This window comes from Oryzias latipes, chromosome 17 (genome assembly GCF_002234675.1).
Source record: "Oryzias latipes chromosome 17, ASM223467v1".
NCBI lineage: Eukaryota > Metazoa > Chordata > Actinopteri > Beloniformes > Adrianichthyidae > Oryzias > Oryzias latipes.
In genome coordinates, this window is record NC_019875.2 from 17,647,427 (window position 1) to 17,663,273 (window position 15,847).

Consider the following 15,847-nt stretch of genomic DNA (forward strand, 5'->3'; position numbering starts at 1 on the left):
TCATTTGCAACAATTGCATGCATTCCATGTCTGCAGAGAGAATTTAAATGGCACAGTCAGTGTTGCTGGATTTATCCCAGCCCCGCTTATTTTTGAACAGATCCTTCTCTCCCCTTTGGTGGGGGCTGTTTAGGAGAACACATTGAGCTGCTGGTGGAGGGGTGCCTCATTCCATCAGACCTGCTGAGGACTGCTGAGGGTGATGGCCACACTGACCCTGAGGGGTCACCTCTAAAGAATCAGGTTGGTGAGGGAGTGCAGGATGTAAACAACCTGTGGGGCTTGAACATAGTCTGACTCCACATCTTTCAGTTTCTGTGCTTCATCACGTTTCACATATCTGACATGTATGATGCTGCTTTCTTTTCCCTCCGCTCATAGCAGATTGTTGCAGATCTCGTGAATACGGGGGAGTTAGATGTTCCTGAAGTGAAGGTTCCCACTGATAATGAGGCCCAATTGGAGGCTGTTTTGCAGGGTAAGAACTTCTGACTAAAAGTAAAACACCCACAAAGCCTTGAAGCATGAATAGTCAAAGTGAAAACTTGAAAAACTTTGTCTGGAAAATGTATGGTAACTGTCCTTCAAAAAAGAATGCAATCTCATCACTGTCGCTTCATAAATGCGAGGCTTTAGGTTCAAAATATTAATTGAATGCATGTACATAGGTTATAGGATAATTCAAACAGAAATAGCTGGACTGCAACACACACAGTGTCAGTCTAACAAAAACAAAGTATTGTTACAGATTTTGTATGAAAGGAAGTTTTCATAGAGCTTGTTGCAGGCAAGTCTGACTAGGGTAACATGATATTTATCTTAAAGACGCACTGATGAAAACTGTGTTTTTAACATTTTCTTGTGGTATTTTTCTGACCATAGAGGTAATACCACAAGAAAATCCAAATTTGATTTCTGCATTCAATTGGTTTTGAATCAGGAGCAGAGGAAAAAAAGCTGTTTGAAAAATATTGCATTTGTGATGTAGAAATTACGCTAGGCGAGCCACAAACTCCCTACTCTGCTCCATTCTGATGCATCCACTGCAGATCCATGCCATTTTAGGTTCATTACTTCTAAAAAGTAATTGATTAATTACTGGATCAAAATTGTGATTACATTTTCACCTTCTTATCCCGTTTTGTCCCTTTCGGGGTCACGGGGCTGCCGGAGCCTATCCCGGCCACTCGTGGGCGAAGGCAGGGGACACCCTGGACAGGTCACCAGTCTGTCGCAGTGTAATTAAATTACTTTACTCATTACTTATTTGAAAAAAGTATTCATTACTCATTACTTTACTTTTTTCCCTCTCAGATACAGATTCTCATAGGAAAAACGGCACAAACAAGATCCTCTTGTCTTTCATTTAACTTTTATTTTTAAAGTAATGACCTGGTTTAATTTGAATTCAAACAACAGCGTGAAAAGTGACACAAAAATATGGTGTGGTCTCAAAGTGAGATGTTAAAGCGTATTGAGCGCTAACTCATTTTGACCAGAGACGTAGTCATGTGCAGCTTAGAGAGAAAAATAAAGTAAAAAGGGTGAATTAATGTAGAAAAACGGCGGATCGTGGCTTTCACACCAAAGAGTCAGGTTTAGAGTTGTTTCACTCGCAGCCAACATCAGTACATGGGTCTCCGTGGGGCTCTCCAGGGATGAAAAGACTCCTTGCAGCATCTCTTTTCATCTGATCTTTGAGCCAGTTTGGACAGCGATGTGACTGCAGTAATGTCTGGACTTGGACCAATCCCCAAATCTGCACACATAACTGTTTCATTTAACCGAGAGAAAATCTCAAAGCCCACAAGACCTCAGTGACAAAGTAACAAGGGTTTCTGCTGTCCGGTTATTTTAACTCATTACCAAAATTCGAACTGTAATTCGTTACGTTCTCCCATTACTGACAAAAGTAATTAAATTACATGAATTCGTTACTTTATAATCCTTTACCCCCCACGTTGGATCCATGTACGTCTTTGTTTTCTTCTTCCGAGCTGGCATCTGGATCAAAACTGTATGGCTGGAGAGCTCTGATATCCCTCACCATTTTTGTTATAAACAGCAATGTTAGGTTGGGGTTGTGAGGGACTGTAAGCTAGAGGGAGAGAATGGAAATAGATGGATGATGGGAAGAAGGGGTAGGCTTATTCTGCGCCAACGGTCCTGTCCACAACTTGGAGGTGAATTTCTAGAGAACTCCCGCCGCTCTGCAAAAACTATGTCCTAGAAAACGACAGTTGTTTTAAAAATTTAGTTGAAAACAGCATAGTCATACTTAAAAGACCACTGGGAATGCTTTAAAAATGGATCATAAGATGATTGGAGTGGGAGTTTAACAATAACACAGTCAGTAAATGATTTTCTTTAAAAAGTCAAGTGTTAAATAAAACCCAACGACAAATATCTACTGGTGGGATTTACTAAGGCAATTTACTGCAATTGTAGAAATTAATGTCCATAAAACCTAAGTAAGAATGATTGTTTGAGCTAAGGTCATGTCTATATGTTGGACATTATTAAAAACAGCACATCCTAAAACAACTACAAAGCACTGAAGTGGAAGGATAATGGTTTGGACTGGTTTTTCAAGATCTGTTTGTGCAGTTTATCGCAGAGCTGAATGTACAACCAGCTCAGACTAAAAATGAAGGAGGTTAAGATGTTGCCATGGCTTAAAGGAAAGCTTTAGCTAATATTGAATGTTGTGTACATATTGGGGCAAAAAAGAAATTATTAGAGTAGGGGTCTCAAACTCCAGGCCAGGAGGATCGACTTCCTGCTTTTTTTCCAGAAATCCTGCCTTGTCTGCTGCTGATTTCCTGGATCGGGTGTGTTTAGCCAATAAAGAGTTTCATATTCAGGTTGGCCCTCGGGGCCTGGATTCTGACACCCCTGCATTAGAGGAAGTTTACTTTAAGCTAATATTTATTTTTAATAAAACATTTTAAACACCTTATTATAGTTCCCCAACTTTCATTGTAAAACGTAGACTTTTTTTTTTTATTTCTCCAGTCTCTCCAGTGACCTCTGTTTCTACTGTGAGCTCCACTTCTAAGCAGAAGCCTATTGTGGTTCATCCAGACACAAGCGATTCTGCTTCAGGGGATAAAGTCAAGTTTGTTTGTCCGCTAATCCTTAAACTGGATGCTCCAGCTCCAGAGCCTGACAGTTCAGAGAAGCCTGTGCAAGTGGAACCTCAGCAAGCATGCGTTAGCACCGCCAAGGGTACAGCTTACAGCCCTTCGGTGTCTGATGGAGCCACAACCCCTGCACAGGTGGGCATATGGGAGCGGATCCAGTCTCCAAAGGATACCAAAAACCATCTGCAGCTAAAACTGAAGCTTACCACTCTGGATCAGAAGTTGACCTGCCCCTGTAAGGTACAGCTGGTAGACGTGCTCACAATACCTGAATCAGGAATGAAGACTCCAGACAGTGCTACAAAAGGTAAAACTGGTTGGTCTTTACCAAAAGACCTCCGCCACCATCAAGGCCTCCACACAGGCCGGCGCCTCTGCTGCTTCACCCCATGTGGAAACGGTGTTTGGCGTCTCCAAAAGGTCGCAGCCCACTCCCGTGACGGATACGTGTGCAGCCTCTGCGGAAAAGCCTTCCAGCGCCGGAAAATCCTCCGGCGACACGCGCGCTTTCACACCGGAGAAAAGCCGTACTCATGCTCGTCATGCTCAAAGAAGTTTGCCTTGAGGAAAAGCCTTCGCCGCCACTTAAGGTTTCACACCGGCGAGAGGCCGCACATCTGCACGCAGTGCGGCAAAAGCTTCCGCGTGCGGGATAATTTAAAAGCCCACATGAGGTTTCACTCTGGAGAAAAACCTTTTAGCTGCACCTCGTGTGGAAAGATGTTCAGGATCATGAGGAACCTCAAGCAACACAAACTAAGCAGGTGTGAAAGCTTCATTCCATCCTTCAAAACAATCGCTGGCTATTAGCTGGTTTAAAAACAACACTGCACGCAGCTGTCAGTCCAAGGTTGATGCAGTTGCACCCTCGTCTACCTCAGAGTGAAAACACTGGATGGTTTATGCAGACACCTGGTCTGTAGAGACCACTCAAATGTAATGAGCCATTTTGGTGCTAGATATTTAGTCATTCCTGAAAGAGTTTTGTAAGCTTTACTACTTTATTTTTGTCTTTACTGCTTTTTATGTCAATGGTTTGTGAGGAATAAAAAACCTACAGCTATTGGATTATTAAAAGATCCTTCAAAGCGAAGCGATTAAACTGGTATGAGGAGAACTGCAGCTTTTTTGCGAAGTACCGTCTATATTGAAGACATTCTCGCCGGTGCTTTTTGTCTGGAAGAACACTTCTACAGGGCATAGAGTTATAATACTAATTCTCTAAATTTATGAGGTCCAGAATGAACACTAACAAAAACACAAACATAAATCTTTCTTGTGCTCGTAAAAAACTCCAGTCTGCAGGGCATGAGGAAGAACATGCCTGCTTTCATCATTTATTCAAATATTATGTTTTTACTGATGCTGATTCCTAAAAAGTGTAACATTTCGTCTTGTTCTTGTATCACTTAGTGGACAGATTTTTGTTTTAATTATCCAGGGGAAAAAAGCTATTTTTTTTTTACACTTAAATTTTCTGAGAGCAATGGAAGGTTTCAATTTAATGTATTTTTTTATCTTTAATGCAATAAACTTGTGAAGTTCACTCTCTGTTAGTTATAAGCGGAAATAAACATTTAATTTTACTGAGAACTGCAACAAAAAGTCAGGATTAAGTGACAGTGCAGGAATACTTTTTACACGCCCTGTTCCAGCTTCTTACAGTGCATCAATTTAGACGAATTTTAAACCACTTTTTGTCTTGGTTTTTGCTGTTATGATGTTTTTCAGTCTTTGTTAAATGTGATATTGTGGTTGCCAACCCTGCTTTGATCAGCTTCCCATCATGTCCCATAAGGTTTTTTGTAAGCAACCAACAACATTCCTCATAGTTCCTCATCATTCATCAAAAACTTTAATTGTGGTTTGAGGATAAAGATAATTCTTGATATGAAACAAGCACAATATGTGAAGTATGATCTCAAATGCTTTTTAGCTTTTTTTTTTCTTTTTGCATTTCCTGTCACTGTAATTTCTGATTTTAAACTAGTTTTATTAGAAACCATATCCTGTAAAAAAAAATACTAAAACCATTGAAGATTTCTGACTGTTGAATGTAACTGCTGAAATGTGGACTCCTAATACTTAGGAAATGGTGGCGTATTCAAAAAATCAAACTGATTGTTCATTTGAGCAATACTTACACTGAGGAAATCTTTTAATTTTGGAGGTATGTTGGCAATTACACCAATAATGACCTGAAATGAGCCAGATGATACTCATAACTTGTGGTTTCTTTATCATATGGTTTTGCTGACATCAATTTAAAATCACAACAAACTATTTGAAAATTGTGGTGTGGTAACAGTCCATCTTTGTTTGGTTTAGATACATAAAACTAAAAAATGTGCTCTATATTGACAGATGTCTGTTTCAATCTTTTATAACTACTGTTTTTAGATGTATTAAGTTTTGTGAACCAATAAAGAAAACTTATTCTTGTTGCAAGATTTATTTTTGTACAGACTCTGCACATTACATTAAAAAATGAATTGTCATGGTTCATAGCATTAACATTTTGCAATAGTAGAAGCTTGAAGCTGTTCATTCAACACATAAGCTGAGGCATTATCCATGATGGTAGATTTGAAAATAATGCCAAATTAGTACATACTGATGACCTGGGACAAACAGAATTGACTGTTGGATGATTTATTTTGTTCATTTCTCACTCATATGAAATAAAACAAATTAATAACTATAATTCAATTATTCTTTTATTTTTACATGGATAAAATATTTATTGGGTAATTTATTATAAATTATGCAAATATTTCAAAAGCGATTTCTGTTACCAAGTTTATCACCCATCAAGAACGGCCTACTTCCACAGTTAAGCAAAAAATGCAAATTTAACAAAAAATATTTCAAAGGGGACATTTTTATTTAACCCTTGTGCTATCTTAGATGACCCCACCCTTACATTGACGTGTTCTCCCTACCATGACAAAGGTGGATAAAGGTGGAAAGATTTCATGTAATCCATGGACACCAGTGAAGATCACAAATCATTGAAGAAAAAAGGTTCAGAGCACTGTCTAGTGGGTCTAGATGACCCAACTCCCAATGTTAAAGGGCCTAGGATAGCACAAGGGTAACATAGAATCACGAGTAATAAATCACATGTCAAATAAAATCATTCTTTAGTACTTTTCATACACTGTACCATTAAATGTTTTACCAAAGGAAAAAAAAATCATTGATTTACTAAATTAATTTATAATTTAATTAATTTGAGCTCATGGAGGTAAACATTGGGTAATAGGCAGATGAGGAATCATGGTAACAGGTTAAATGACAATTAATCATGATACAAATTGTTATCCAGAATTAAGATACTGCAGGTCAAAAATGAGATGGGATGTTTTTTTAATTTACAGCCCAAAAAATGCATAACGTTTACGAGGTGGTGGAAATGTTTCAACAAGATTCCAACGACTTCTTAACATGTTTTAACAAGATTCACCACTGTCAGACACGAAGCTTTGTTAACAAATATTCCAAACATTGGATCCAGTAGTCAGCATTTGATTGGTTCGGGGATGGTATGACAAGAACGAAACGGATTGGTTATTCTCTCCAAAGCTGTGTGCTGATTGGTTGTTTGGTCAGTGACGTCAAACCACTGGATAAACAATCTGAAAACGTTTTTTTTTATTATTTAACAGTTGCAATTCCAAAACTGAATTAATAAATGTACTCATTTTTTTCAAAGACTTTTCTTTTCTGTTCTAAAATCTTGTTGATTCTTTGCCTACGTTTTTTTTTTAATGAAGACTCAGCCCACCAGGAAGTAAAACGCTCTTCCACAACACTTTCAGTTTTATCGACATGTTAAAAAGTTAGTTAAACAAAGCTGTAGTTCCTCACCAAGCTTTTAATTTTCAGGTAAGACTGAATTAAAATATAGTTAATTGACTTACGCCTTTATTTTAAATTTTGTTTGTTTGGGTGTTTTCTCTGTGTTTCTATCAACAGTCTTTGTTTACAGAATGTAACTATCCAAAGGTAACAGATCAGCTCCTTGCTCTTTTAATGCACAGTGGCAGGCTTTTGAAAAGCACACAAGTCAAGAATGGAAGAACATGAGCAAAGCCGCCTGGAAGAACTGCTGACCTGTCCAGTGTGTCAGGACATCTTCAGTGACCCCCGGCAGCTCCCCTGTGGTCACAGCATGTGTCTGAGCTGCCTGAACAACCTGCTGGATCACTCCTCTGATTCTCCCTTACGCTGCCCAGACTGCAGGGCACAATTCAGAGAGGTAGTTGATGTACAAAGAAGCTACGCCCTGGCACACATTTCAGAGGACTACAAGTTGTGCAAGAGCAGAAGGGTAGCTACCGTCCTCTACCTCTTAGATGTGTTTGACTCTTCTTTGCTGCTACATCTTCATTTTTTTCAATCTGTCTCTGCAGGAAACACTGGCAAAAAAAGTGTACTGTGACTGCTGCTCAGAATCCAAAACTCTGGCTTTTAAAACGTGTCTGAAATGTGAGGTGTCTATGTGCAAAGAGCATGTGAGGAACCACCTGGAGCTCCCTGCGTTCACAGGGCACCCGCTGGTTGGCCCGCTGAGTGACCTTGCCGAAAGGAAATGTCCACAGCACGAGGACGAGGTGCTGAGGTACTACTGCAACTCCTCGAGACGTTACATCTGTAACATCTGTGCTCTGGACAGCAAGCACCTCCGTATGGACTCTGAGAAGTCCTCTGTCCTCCAACGACAGCTGACAGTGAGCAGAATACAATTTATTTATTACTACAGGATATGTGAATTGCTAAAAGTGGGACATTTATTTGTTTATCTGATGTTTTTTATGTGGTGAGGTGTCATATCGCGTTAAAGACTGAACAGAGAAAAAAAAAAGCAATGTGTAAAAATCTGCCCAAAAATTCAGCTTTTAGATTTTTCTAATAAATATATGTTAAACGTGAAACTTCTCTGAGGTACGTAAGTCTTTACATTATTTCGTTTTTTACTGTCAATCCTAAACATTATTTAGGGGTAGTGAATCTGCAGCTCATTAAAGCTGGTTGGCGGTAAAGTGAGGCATTTGTTTGTGCATTTAACAGGACTATTTAAACCAAGAATTCAAAACGCTTATCGAACACGTTGCAGAATCCGCTGGAGCTGTTAGCAGACTGCAAGAAGACTTTCAGTACTACGTAAGTCTCTCTCCAAAACTTTTTTTGTTTTTTTTGTTTTACATATTCTTGTGCCATTTTTCTGATGATGGAGGACACATATAAGGAAATTTAAGCTAAAAAATTTCCATTTGAGTATTTCTTTATTCAAATCAGGAGCAGACGAAAAAATGCCGTTTGATAAAGGTTATTTTTGTGACATAGAAATTACGCTGGGCGAGCCACAAACTTGTAGACGATCAGATCCATCTACATCTTCTTTTTTCTTGTCCGAACTGGCATCTGGTTGAAAACTCGCCATTTTTGTTGCACTAGCAATGTTAGGTTGGAGTGTAAGGGGCTGTAAGTTAGAGGATGCAAAGCTTTGGTCCCGCCCACAACTCAGAGGTGAATTTCTAATGAACTCCTGCCGCTTTGCAGAAACTATGTTCAAGAAAATTACAGCGCTAAAAAAAAATTGGCTAAATTGGCATAATCATAATTAAAAAAAACACTGGGTAACGCTTTTAAAATGCATCAAAAGATGATTAAAGTAGGTTTTTAAAAAAGATGTGCTCTATCAGCTCTGAGGTTGATGTTTTTCTGCACAGAGACGGCGCCCTCCTGATCTACGAGTCAACGGAGTCACCTTCATCCTGCTCTTCCTTTGGTTTATAGTCCTGTATTATGGTAAGAAAGAAAACACTTGCATCCAGTTCGTTTATATCTCTGTTGTATCTATGCAGAAACTCACTGATTTCTGCTGCTTCCAAACCCAGCTTACAACTACTCTGTGGAAAACCAGATGTTAACAGAGGCGCTGGAAAAGCAATGCCCTAAGACTCCATCAGAAACACTGTAGCCGACTGGGACACTGAAGAGGCGTTGGATTGATGTCTAGAAGAAAACTTTCTCCTGTCATCTATTGGTCCAATATCTTAAAATGTCCTTCTTTTAGCTTTTATTTAAACATTTCAATTCCCAGCAGAACGTATTTTTAATAAACTTTGTTTGACTAGACAGAGTAACAAGTGAAATGGATGTGTGAAGTGATTAAATCCAAGTTGGAAAAAAAAAGGTTTTTGACGATTCCTTGGTGATTAAACGCAGGTTTATGGATGAGGCGGAATGGTGACATCCATTTCAAACCCATCAATTTTTCCTTTTCATTAATTAGAAGCCCAGGTTTTAATAGATTCTTCTTCGCGTAGCCTAGTCATTATTGGTTGTTTTGGCAGTTGTTGCCTTCCTCCCAAAGTCCCCTTTTACAGCGGCTAAACTTAGGAGAAGAAGCCTGTGAGATCCACAATTGCTGTGTAGCAATCCAAGAAGTGCACTTGATGTGTGTAACCCTTGTGGGGTCAAGATAACCATTGACGTGTTCTCCCTACCATGACAAAGGTGGATAAAGGTGGAAAGATTTCATGTAATCCATGGACACCAGTGAAGATCACAAATCATTGAAGAAAAAAGGTTCAGAGCACTGTCTAGTGGGTCTAGATGACCCAACTCCCAATGTTAAAGTGCCTAGAATAGCAGAAGGGTTAAAAGTACTTAGGTATTTAGGTAACTGGTGACCTGTCTCTGCCCACCTCTTGCAGGAGCAGCTGATTTGCTGAGGTTTCTCCACACAATATGACTTTGTGCTTTGAGAAAATGTCCTACAACAAAATAAAAACATCAACACATTGGGAAACAAAGCATCTCTCAAGGTCTAAATGTAATAGCGAGGCTTCTGCTGTGCTTCTTCTCATAATAAAAGGAGGCTAACACTAACACAGCTGCTCAAGCTCAAGGTCAAACTGACTTTATCGTGCGGTTTCACCCAGAATCTATTTATTTCTGAAGAACAGAAACTGATGTAAAGTTTTAATTAGTGTTTGTTAGCTTTTAGATCTTGAGGCCTTAATTCAAATCTAAGTAAAGGTGGATTTAAATGTTGAGAAAAAACAGAAAATGATTTGTAAGTGTTAAAGAAAAGAGAAAAAACAACTTTAATGTTTTTTTTTTCATTTATTAAGAAAAATTGAGAAGTCTTTAACTGACTGGTCTAGATATTCTTATGAAGAAATAGCTACTATCAATACCAAACATGAAGAGCAAAACAGTAGAGTTGTAACAGTTAGTTATAAAAACAGCTGACAATGTGGACTGCTGTACACAAATATGTTTCTGAGAGTTGAAATGGTCAGTTTTTTCCGTAAAGATGGACTTTAAGGGAAATATAAAAAGGCAAGAATGTGAATAAACCTAAAAAAAAAATAATCATAAAACATTCAGACTTCTCCAGCTGCCATCCAGTCCTGTAAGGATTTAAGTTAAGGTACAAACATAAAGTCAGGACATCTTTTTCAAACACTGAAGACTTTTCAGTCACACTTTAACACTAGTTCTTTGTAGGAGCATGATGTTATTCAGGAGAAGACAAACCCCAAACTCTTACAAAACAGGAATAAAAAAACACAGCTGCTTAATAAAGGAAAAACACCTTCCTTTCCCATAAATAAAGGGCCAGATGCATTGACAAGAACATGTTTTAAGGCAGTTTTAGGGCCTGAAATACAATTTGACATCACTGTTTATTGTAATGATAAGTGAATCTATGCAAAACTACTTTCTAATAAGGAAGATGAGAGATTGTGATGTTCCTGCATGCAAATCAACTTTTATTTTGCAATTCTGTTCTTTAGCGAGCCAAAACACTTGACACTTCTCTTTTGCTCCCCAATCCATTTTTTTCCGATGACAAAACTGACAAAAGTAGAAAACTGATTCTCTTTTTTTAAGGTTACTAGTTTATTTAACATTTAATAAAGTAAAAATTGTGCTTTTCAATGGCCTTCAATTTTTTGAGGGTTTAATGTGCAAAAAAAAAACGACATGCATATAAGTTTACAATGGTCCAGAGATTCATATAGATGTGACTTTTTCTTTTTTTTTTTTAGAAATCTATCAAAAATATTTTTCTGCCATAGTTCACATTCAAAGAAACTGGTGTTTGGTGCATCTGACCCCCGCCCCTTCTACATATCTAACTAATGAGATGATCACATTTTTATTACATTACTTCACTGTTGCCACAGACTGGTTCTTGATGGAGCACCACGCCTGAAACACATCCCTGCAAAAGAAAAACAATGAGAAATGGTCACGACGCTCCGTCCACTGTGGCTCTTTAGCCTTCTAGAAACATGCACATTATGTGAAAAAAAAATAGATTTGTTAGTCACATTTTGTGATTCATGTTTAGATTTTTCAAAATGATGTAATCTTATATGCGTAAAAATGTACTTTCTGTTTAAATGGTGCTGACATTACACTAAATCAAGAGGCACTGAGAGCTTTACCATTCCTCAAAAATGCAAAGGGCAGATAATTGAGCAAAATAATGGTCTGATTCATTGTTAGAGTCGTTTATTATTAGAATAAGTTTAAACTCATAATTTTATCTTATGTATAGTTGCTGTTTAAGGGCAATCTATAGTTGCAAATCTATTACAGCAGGATCTTATGTGACACAGGAAGCATTTTATTTTGAAAGGAAGTGCTGTTAACAGTCGTATAACAGAAACATAACACTGTTATACTGCATGTAGATTTTGAAAAGCTACATTTTTTTTATAAACAAATGGTTTAATGTCCACAAAAATATAAAATAATTGAATTTTTCTAAACAGTTAAGTGGGACTTTGCAGCTCTTGTTGGGTTTTGGTCTGGAAGAAACTGAACCAAATGTCTCTTTTAGTGCTAAATGTTGCAGAACCCTGATTTAGTTTTAAAGAAAAGAAAAAATAGATAAATAAAACGTCAAATGATGCCTTCACACACCTGCAGTGAGTGGCAACACACTCGTTGCTGCAGTACTCTTTGTCCCAGTCTTCACTGTCCACAGCAGGGTTATTGCAGCCGGCCCTCACACACAAGCTTTTCACATCGCCGTATCCGCTCACCTCCATCTCTTCCTAAAAGAAAACATTCAAAAAAAGCAACACATTTGGTTGACATTCATTTCTACTGTTTTTTGTAAAAACAATGAAGCATAAACATCATCAAGTCTTTACATTTTTAAGTCCAGAATTTGCTGTGTTGCTATAAATTGTTGAAAAGTTCACCTCTTCTGAATGCAGCACCTCAGTGACATCATCGTCTGTATTTCCTGCCGTCTCGGCTAAATTCGGCACTGGCTCTGATCGGGCAGAAGCGCTCACAGTTGCTGTGCCGTGCACCAGAACATCGCTTCTGTCCTGAATTGTTGCGGGAACTATTTTTATCTGAAGTGGAGGTGGGGGCGTCGCTGAGACAGACACAGGTTGTGCTGGGGTGGGGCCTCCCTCCCTGGGTTTGGCCTGCAGCGGCGGGGGAATGGGGGCCATCTGCTGGAGCCGGGGGGGAGGCGGCGCGTTCTGCATCTGCTGCAGCGGAGGGGGCTGGCGCGAGGCGCCCGACACCACCAGGGTGGGCTGCAGAGCTCGGACCCCTCCGGGCAGCACAGTCAGCACCTGCCCCCCCCCCTGCAGAATGTGCTTGGGGATTATGATTTTGGTGATGGTCGGGGCCACAGGCACGGCGGTGCCGGCTCCCGCGTGGGAACGCGTGGTCACCTCCGGGACATCCAGAATGATGCTGGATGAACAAACGCTGGTGATGTGGTTGACGTCCATGCTGTTGCTAGCCAGAGCTGGGCGGAGAGTGTGGTTGCCAGGTGCAGGAGGGGTCGCATGGGAGGATGGAATAACTGCTGGTGGAGGTGAAGGAGCAGGTTCCATTTCCTCAGCTGAGGGCTAAATGCAAATAACACAGAAGCGTTTTTAAATCAAACTTTTTTTTAAAGATTTGTTTTCTTCCTTCAAGGACTTTATGGTTTTACCTGTGAGAGTTGGTTAGCTTTGTACGCTGCGAGCGCTTTCAAATACTCCTTTTTAGCCGCCTCCGTTTTCCTTTTGTACACCTACAATAAACAAATCGGCTTAGTCACCTCCTCCTTTACATCCTGGACGAGGAAGGAAAAACATGCAAATATTTACCTGTTTCTGATCCTCAGCCAGGCTGTCCCACATGGAGGCAACTATTTTCGACACCTCCCCGAAGGAGGCGTTGGGATTCTGGCCTTTAATGGCAGCCTGGGTGTCTCTGAAGAACAGTGCGTACGCCGACACGGGCTTCTGCGGCTCGTTTGGATCTTTCTTCTTTCTTCCTTTCTTTGCGGTCGTCGTTTCGGGTGCTGGGGCGACTGCTGCAGGCTTTCCACCACTTCTCCGGGCTGCAGCAGGTTGGGCAGAAGACGGCAGGACGGGGTGGAAGGACATATGGGAGAGCAGAGGCGACGAAGACAGAGACATGGGGGCTTCCACCAAAACACTTCTCTGTGTAGAAAGAGACAGAGAAGAGGGACAAAACACGTTAGCTTCACAATCTTTAAAGACTCGCTGCCATGAAAATCCTATTTTTGGTGTTTTTCACATGTCTTTGTGGCATTTAGCTGATGATGGAGGACATGTTTAAAGAAAATTAATCTTAACCCCCAACCTAACACCGCTAATGTTAGGTTGGGGGTTTGAGGAGCTGTAAGCTTGCAGGAAATATTTTGTTTTGTTAATTTAGACTAAAACCGGCATAATCATAACTAAAAGACCACTGAGAACACTTTTAAAATACATCAAAAGAGTGGCTCTTTTACACAAACCGTGGTGAATATTTCCACGTACCCTAAAGTCATTCATATCCTCATCTTGTAAAGAACCAGCAGGCGACGGTGTGGCCGACAACGGCTGCTCGGGCACCTCCGGATGACGCCCGACATTGTCCTCGCAGAGACCCAGAGCCAGCTCCGACGGGTTAATTGTGGTGAGATGGCTGCTTCCCAAAAGACCAGGCCCGATGTCAGCCAGCTGCACATCGATGGTCATCGGGGACGAACTGCTGAAGTGTGAGCCACTGGAGCTCCCAAGTTCCTGTGGGGGAGCAGCACTCATGACCAACAAAGTGGATTTCAGCATGGATCGAATATATGCACGGATCAAGCTTGGATTCAAATTCTATCAGTTTGTAGTCAAAGTTTGAGTAGAAGAGCAACATATTTTGTTGCATTTACCATTTAATTGAAAATGTCAAAATGGAAATTAGTGGGAAGTTTTATATTCAGAGGTTACAAAGACTAACACAGGAGGCTCCTACCAGAGCAGATGAGCTTAGGAGGGCAGTGCCTCCAGCCTGGTGAACGGCTCCAAGGTTAATGTGCTCCAGACCGTGAGATCCAGAGTTGATGAAGGTGGAGGCAAAGGATGGGTCGTTGGCCTCAGCAACAAGGTTGCTAACCAGACTCTTGGAACCTGTGGAGACACCGGTCCCATCTGACAGCTCAAAGTGGGCATCACTGATGCTCAAAGCCTGGTCTGGATCCAGGGATATTGGAGGAATCTCGAACACCTCATCCCCGAGACTAGGAGTGTGGAATGTCTGCTGTTTGTAAACGACACAGATCAACAGTCCATTCATTAAATCGGAAATGATCATCTTCACCCCCCCCCCCCCCCCTTCGCAATAAAGCGACTCACCTCTGCTGACAAAAAAGAGTGACCGGCATCTCCGCTCATTGAAAGATAACGGTCTCCCGCTTCAGAGAACTAAAACAAATATTTTCTATTTCAACAAACAAACTCAAAAAGACCAATTCCACGAACGTTTGGTGCTTTTAACCAGCGGGTTACCTTGTTGTCCTCTGAGAATCCACCATAAGGCTGGCTGTCCAAAAACTCCACATTCTGAGCACAACCATCCGACAGATCAGAGTAAAAATTTAGTTCCATTTCGATCTCAGACTCACTCAAACCACCGGCACACTTTCATCCTATGTGGATGACGGAGATGCTTTCTAACCAGCTAGAGAAACTTTAGCTGCTAACAGCTACTTAGCTAAACACAGGGGTTAGCATGCGGTCGAAGAGGTCGTGAGAAACCCCTAAGGGTTTAAAATATAAACTACAGCTGATACACAACAGACCGAGGCCAGAAACAAGATAAATGGTGTTATTGTTTGAACGAATTGTCCCTCTTGCTGTCTGTAAAAGCCAAAACTTATAGCAGGCCGAAAACAAACCCCATTCATACAACGTTGTGCGGTTACCGACGCCCTCTACAGGCCAACAGACGAAACACATGCTGGATTCAGGTGCTGTTGGAAAAATCAGAAGCGACAATTTTGTTACATTTGGAAACTAAGGCACAATGTGAGCATGTTTAGTGGCTCCTTTGTGACAAAATCAGTAGAGTTCCCTTTGAAAGTATGACTTAGTACTTGTGGAAAAAATAAAACAGTGCTCTTAGCCCCCTTGTGATGCAAATATGCATCAAACCACTCCAAAATTACCTGAATTTAGCTTTTTCATTAAGGCAAAAACAAGTGATTTTTCTTTTCATACCAGGAAACATTAAAAAATATTTTTTTTTCACATAAGGAAATACATTCACATTCAAGGCTAATATCAACCAATATCTGGATAACAGACTCCTGTTAGCTCTGCAACTAAAATGTAATCACAACATTTTCAATAAATTCTCTTGATTCTTATGCTCAGTTCCTG

General features: G+C 40.3%; 3 protein-coding genes across 10 annotated transcripts in view; 2 read left to right on the forward strand and 1 right to left on the reverse strand.

Moving 5' to 3' along the window:
- Window positions 1–5,588, forward strand: part of LOC101162244 (zinc finger protein 2) — a 6,146-nt gene extending 558 nt beyond the window's left edge. Inside the window, exons 2-4 of one of the 4 annotated variants that reach the window (XM_004079108.4) lie at window positions 134–243; window positions 382–478; window positions 3,016–5,588. In XM_004079108.4, the coding sequence (XP_004079156.1) occupies window positions 134–243; window positions 382–478; window positions 3,016–3,953 (1,145 nt within the window). In that variant the 3' untranslated portion in view covers window positions 3,954–5,588. Of the gene's footprint in view, window positions 1–100; window positions 244–381; window positions 479–3,015 lie in introns of all 4 variants that reach the window. The other 3 variants (XM_011486547.3, XM_011486549.3, XM_020710936.2) reach the window with 3 other exon arrangements.
- A 1,179-nt stretch (window positions 5,589–6,767) lies between these two features.
- LOC101165179 (E3 ubiquitin/ISG15 ligase TRIM25) lies at window positions 6,768–9,344 on the forward strand. 4 transcript variants are annotated; one of them, XM_011486550.2, is made up of 6 exons: window positions 6,768–7,031; window positions 7,122–7,476; window positions 7,559–7,876; window positions 8,217–8,309; window positions 8,879–8,957; window positions 9,047–9,344. In XM_011486550.2, exons 2-6 carry the CDS (start codon window positions 7,219–7,221, stop codon window positions 9,127–9,129), a joined length of 831 nt encoding a protein of 276 aa, XP_011484852.1. In that variant the 5' UTR covers window positions 6,768–7,031; window positions 7,122–7,218; the 3' UTR covers window positions 9,130–9,344. The 4 variants fall into 4 exon arrangements, with proteins under 4 accessions (XP_011484852.1, XP_011484854.1, XP_011484853.1 ...); XM_011486552.2 differs by having other exon boundaries at window positions 8,263–8,309; XM_011486551.2 differs by having other exon boundaries at window positions 6,773–7,031; window positions 7,135–7,476.
- A 923-nt stretch (window positions 9,345–10,267) lies between these two features.
- LOC101162479 (TOX high mobility group box family member 4-A) lies at window positions 10,268–15,566 on the reverse strand. 2 transcript variants are annotated; one of them, XM_023965326.1, is made up of 9 exons: window positions 14,975–15,566; window positions 14,822–14,890; window positions 14,442–14,723; window positions 13,973–14,218; window positions 13,292–13,630; window positions 13,135–13,215; window positions 12,380–13,048; window positions 12,096–12,229; window positions 10,268–11,388 (listed from the first exon to the last, which is right to left on the reverse strand). In XM_023965326.1, the coding sequence occupies exons 1-9, from the start codon at window positions 15,071–15,073 to the stop codon at window positions 11,331–11,333; spliced, it is 1,977 nt and encodes a 658-aa protein (XP_023821094.1). In that variant the 5' UTR covers window positions 15,074–15,566; the 3' UTR covers window positions 10,268–11,330. The 2 variants fall into 2 exon arrangements, with proteins under 2 accessions (XP_023821094.1, XP_023821093.1); XM_023965325.1 differs by having other exon boundaries at window positions 14,442–14,726; window positions 14,975–15,565.
- Between the last annotated feature and the right edge of the window lie 281 nt (window positions 15,567–15,847).

What these genes read in the sequence shown, in the direction of transcription:
- LOC101162479 (XM_023965325.1), bottom strand. Translation starts at nt 15,073, where the DNA reads ATGGAACTAAATTTTTACTCTGATCTGTCGGATGGTTGTGCTCAGAAT. An exon ending in ACTCTTTTTTGTCAGCAGAG is followed by an intron (nt 14,727 to 14,821) that starts GTGAGTCGCTTT and finishes GTTTACAAACAG; the next exon opens with CAGACATTCCACACTCCTAG. An exon ending in TGGCTGAGGATCAGAAACAG is followed by an intron (nt 13,216 to 13,291) that starts GTAAATATTTGC and finishes TGTTTATTGTAG; the next exon opens with GTGTACAAAAGGAAAACGGA.
- LOC101165179 (XM_011486550.2), top strand. Translation starts at nt 7,219, where the DNA reads ATGGAAGAACATGAGCAAAGCCGCCTGGAAGAACTGCTGACCTGTCCA. An exon ending in TCCTCCAACGACAGCTGACA is followed by an intron (nt 7,877 to 8,216) that starts GTGAGCAGAATA and finishes TGCATTTAACAG; the next exon opens with GACTATTTAAACCAAGAATT. An exon ending in GTTTATAGTCCTGTATTATG is followed by an intron (nt 8,958 to 9,046) that starts GTAAGAAAGAAA and finishes TTCCAAACCCAG; the next exon opens with CTTACAACTACTCTGTGGAA.